This window comes from Trachypithecus francoisi, unplaced genomic scaffold, assembly GCF_009764315.1.
Source record: "Trachypithecus francoisi isolate TF-2019V2 unplaced genomic scaffold, Tfra_2.0 Lachesis_group13, whole genome shotgun sequence".
Classification (NCBI taxonomy): domain Eukaryota; kingdom Metazoa; phylum Chordata; class Mammalia; order Primates; family Cercopithecidae; genus Trachypithecus; species Trachypithecus francoisi.
The window spans coordinates 120,265,157-120,269,083 of record NW_022681458.1 but is presented as its reverse complement, the minus strand read 5'-3'; the positions used below and the strand labels follow the sequence as shown (position 1 = coordinate 120,269,083).

General features: G+C 52.8%; 1 protein-coding gene across 3 annotated transcripts; it reads right to left on the bottom strand.

Moving 5' to 3' along the window:
* Positions 1-397: 397 nt before the first annotated feature.
* Positions 398-3,414, bottom strand: TMEM177 (transmembrane protein 177). Of its 3 annotated transcripts, XM_033231765.1 has the most exons (3): positions 3,284-3,301; positions 2,386-2,454; positions 398-1,664 (listed from the first exon to the last, which is right to left on the bottom strand). In XM_033231765.1, exon 3 carries the CDS (start codon positions 1,640-1,642, stop codon positions 707-709), a length of 936 nt encoding a protein of 311 aa, XP_033087656.1. In that variant the 5' UTR covers positions 1,643-1,664; positions 2,386-2,454; positions 3,284-3,301; the 3' UTR covers positions 398-706. The 3 variants fall into 3 exon arrangements, with proteins under 3 accessions (XP_033087656.1, XP_033087655.1, XP_033087657.1); XM_033231764.1 differs by lacking the exon at positions 2,386-2,454 and having other exon boundaries at positions 3,284-3,414; XM_033231766.1 differs by lacking the exon at positions 2,386-2,454 and having other exon boundaries at positions 2,886-3,345.
* Positions 3,415-3,927: the final 513 nt, after the last annotated feature.

The window sequence follows — 3,927 nt, the reverse complement described above, 5'->3', positions numbered from 1 at the left end:
CACCCTCGACTTAAAACAGTCTCTCGGGCCCACACTAACTTCTCCTCTTGGCCTCTCGTCTTTTAACCTCTACCAGAGTGGAGGAAAATTGGGATTTGACCACCACTTAAATTGAGGGGTGGTTCTTCACTGTAGGAAAGTGTTCACATAACTGCAAGTACCCCTGGTGGTGAGGTGTGGCCTGACTCCCACAACTGGGTGGCATTTGAGACCAAGAAGGAGGCTGGGTGAGGAGGCTCATGCCTGTAAATCCAGCACTTTGAGAGCCTGAGGAGGGTGGATCACTTGAGCCCAGGAGTTTGAGGCTGCAGTGCAGTGAGCTATGATTATCACTGCAGTCCATCCTGGGCAAAAGAGTGAGATGCTCTCTCAAAAAAAAAAAAAAAAAGAGACCAAGAAGGAGGGATGTCTGTTTATTTACAGCGCACCCTTTGCGCCAGGCCCTTATGTTCATGACCTTACCCAACTCCACAATCTTGCAAGGTAGTTTACATCATCTCCGCTTTACAATTCAAGAAATGAAGGCTCAGATTCATAGTCCCTGAGTTCATTAAGTAGTGATTACAGTAGAATCTAAGCTATTTAATTCCAAAGCCTGTGATTTTTCTGGCCTTGAGCTATAGATCCAAAGGCTCCAACAGGGCCCTCCAGACTCAATGGCAGGGTGGTGTCTGCACAAGCTGGAAGTGTCCTTGTGATGAGCCCATCAGGAGCGGCCCGGGTTGAGCATCACCCTCCACATCTGCAGCAGAGAGTCGCGGCGGGTGGTGTAGGGTAAATGTTTGATGCGAAACCAGTGTCTGGGGATGACGTTCCCGCTGGGTGTATACAGCTTCTCCCCCTCCTTGCCCAAGAGATTGCGCAGGGCCACATTGCCCGACAGAAGCTTCTCATAGAACTCCACTCCACCGCAGGCATAGGCTGCAGAGAGGGAGGCCGTGCGGCGGTCCAGCCAGGACTCCAGGGCATGAGTGAGAGAATCCTTGGAGAAGGCGTAGACCACAAAGCCTGCCACTGCGGCCACCAAGTTGAAGGCAGCCCGTAAATTCATGGGGCCTCCATAGAGCCCCAGGGTGTACTTGGCACCCACGCCCAGTGCCCAGGTCCCTGCCAGGCAAGCTGGGGCCAGCAGGGCCTGCAGGGCAGTGGTACTGCTTTCCAGGTACACCACTTCCCTGGCCAAGGCAAACTTCTGGGCTTCATGGGACAGGGTCAGGGCAGCTCTCAGCCGGGCTCCTGCTGGGCTCCGCCAGTCCACTCTTTGCCCATGTATGACCACGGGATGGTCAGTGCTGATCACTAGGTCCCCCAAGAAACTGGCAGGGATGCCCACCACAGCCCCAGCAGGGAGTCTTGGGAAGCCTGCACTCACAGGCTGGAAGGTGAAGGTGGTGAAGGGCTTGTAGTAATGGCCTAAAGGAACACCTATGTCCTGTAGCACCTCTTGGAAGAGGCTCTGCAGCTGTGGAGGGAGCGGGGCTGGCTGGCCCTGAGGCCAGTACTGGTAGAGCCATTGGACCACGGGATCCGGGAAGAGGTGGTACGAGATTTGAACTCCAAACAGTCCTGCACAGGAACCCACCAAAAGGCCTGTCCTGTGTCTCTGCACAAATGCTGCGGTCCGCCACAGGGGACCTGCCATGAGTGTGGTCACCGTGGAAAATCTGGGTCAAGAAAAACAGAAGTCAGCCAGTTTCCCTGAGTCAGCCTGCAGACTGAACATCCTCCAGGGGCCATACCACCTTTTTAAACCGAAGTAACACAGTATAGTGGTGAAGAGCATGGGCTCTACAGCCAGAGCGCCTGTGTTCAAATCCCTGCCCCATCTCTGTGCATCATTTCCCCGTCTGCCAAACAGGTGTGTTGTGATGGCCCACCTCTAGGGTGGCTGTGATGAGCACATGAATAAACATACATAAGATATTTAGCGTCTGGCTCACAAGCAGGTATTCCTTATAATGGCTGTAATGACTTTTATTCCCATCGCTGGGCACAGCACTCCAACTGCCTCATCCCACTCATCCCATGGGAAAGCCCTATGATTACTAATTTATAAGAAAAACGTGTTCAATTTATTGAGTGCTTACTGTATGCTAGACTCAGTGCTGAGCACTCTAACAATTGAAGCTTTACAACCCCATGACCAATCACTACAGCTACCCCTATTTCAAAGCTGTGAAAACAACTGGCCAAAATCCTAAGCTAGTAAAGTGACAGTGTTATGGGCTGAACTGTGTCTCCTCCTCCCCCAATTCATATATTCAAGTCCTAACCCCCAGTACCTCAGACTACGGCTGTATTTGGAGACAGGGTCTTTAAGGAGGTAATTAAGATAAAATGAGGCCATCAGTATGGATCCTAATCCAATTTGACTGGTGTACTTACAAGAAGAGATTGGGATGAAAACAGGCACAGCGGGAAGATCCTGTGAGGATCCAGGGAAAAGGCTACCACCTACAAGCCAAGAAGGGAGGTCTCAGAAGACACCAACCCTGTTAACACCTTGGTCTTGAACTTCCAGCGTCCACAACTCCCAGAGGATAAATTTCTGCTGGTTGGGCCACCCAGTCTGTGGTACTTTGGCATGGCAGCTCTAGCAGACTAACACCGGCATAGTATTTGAGCACACGCTGTCACGTGTTCACAGCATACTTTTTGTTTTAGAAAACTCGTTATGCTAAATTACAAACATATACCAAAGTAGACAAAATAGTACATCCATCAACTTCAATCCCATCAACTCATGGCCAATCTTGTTTCATTTCTCTTTCCACTCACGCCTCCGTCCAACTGGTTTATTTTGAAACATCCCCGGGCATCTTATCCTTTCATCCTTGAATATGTCAGTAAAAATTCACAATTATTTAACTTTGATTGAAACTTACTGTATTCCATGTCCGTGAAAAAGTGCTTAAAGAGCAACGAATGAGTTGCCGCAAACAAAAACGCAGGGTACAGCTTGGCCTATCTTAATCAAGAACTCCTATAAGAATCATTATCATTCGGGCTTTTTTTTTTTTTTCCCAATGCGGAAAGTGAGGCTAAGAAAGGAAGGGTCCGGGCCAAAGTCCAACGTCCTCAGGACCACTGCGTTGCGGGGTCGGCCTAGGAGACAGTACCAAGCAGCCCGCCCGTGGCTGGGCGAGGAGGGGCTGCAGGAGCCCCGCAGAGGGGTTCTCGCTACGCTTCCACCCTGGGCCCCCTAGGCTACTCCGTAGTCTGAACGCGCTACCGGGTCGCATCGGGCCGGAAAAGGGTCCCTCCCGCTTCCCCGTGCGCTCACCTCCTCTGCTGCCGCCCGGAACGCCTAAATGTGCGCGCGGCAAGGCGGCCGCAAAGCATGCCGGCCCGGGATCTGGGGGCGGGGACTTCGGGAGGCGGAGCTCGCCGGCCGGGGGCCCTGCGGCGGGGACTTCAGGGGGCGGAGCTCGCTCGACGGGTCTGGGGGCGGGGATCAAGAGAGGTTTGGGGGCGGGGCTGGGAGGGGGCTCAAGGGGATCCCCGTGAGTGGCTCCGGCCGCCGCAGAGGCTCCTCCCCTAACTGTGCACCTTGGGGTGGGTCCGCAAGCCCTTTCTCCTCTGCGTTGAAACGCGTCTTTGATTAATACAAAAATTAGCTGGGCTTGAGGATCAAATGAATGAAATGAAGCCAGAAGAGAAAATTAAAAAAAAAAAAAAATTAGCTGGGCGTGGTGGCTCACGCCTGTACTTCCTTCCAGCTGCTGGGGAGGCTGAGGCAGGAGAATCGCTTGAACCTGGGAGGCAGGGGTTGCAGTGAGCCGAGAATACGCCACTGCACTCCATTCTGGGCGACAGAGCGAGACTCCGTCAGACACACACACACACACACACACACACACACACACACGGTGTCTTTGATCATGCCGTTGAACCCCCGAAGGAACGGCAGCCCCGCGTGGGTCACCA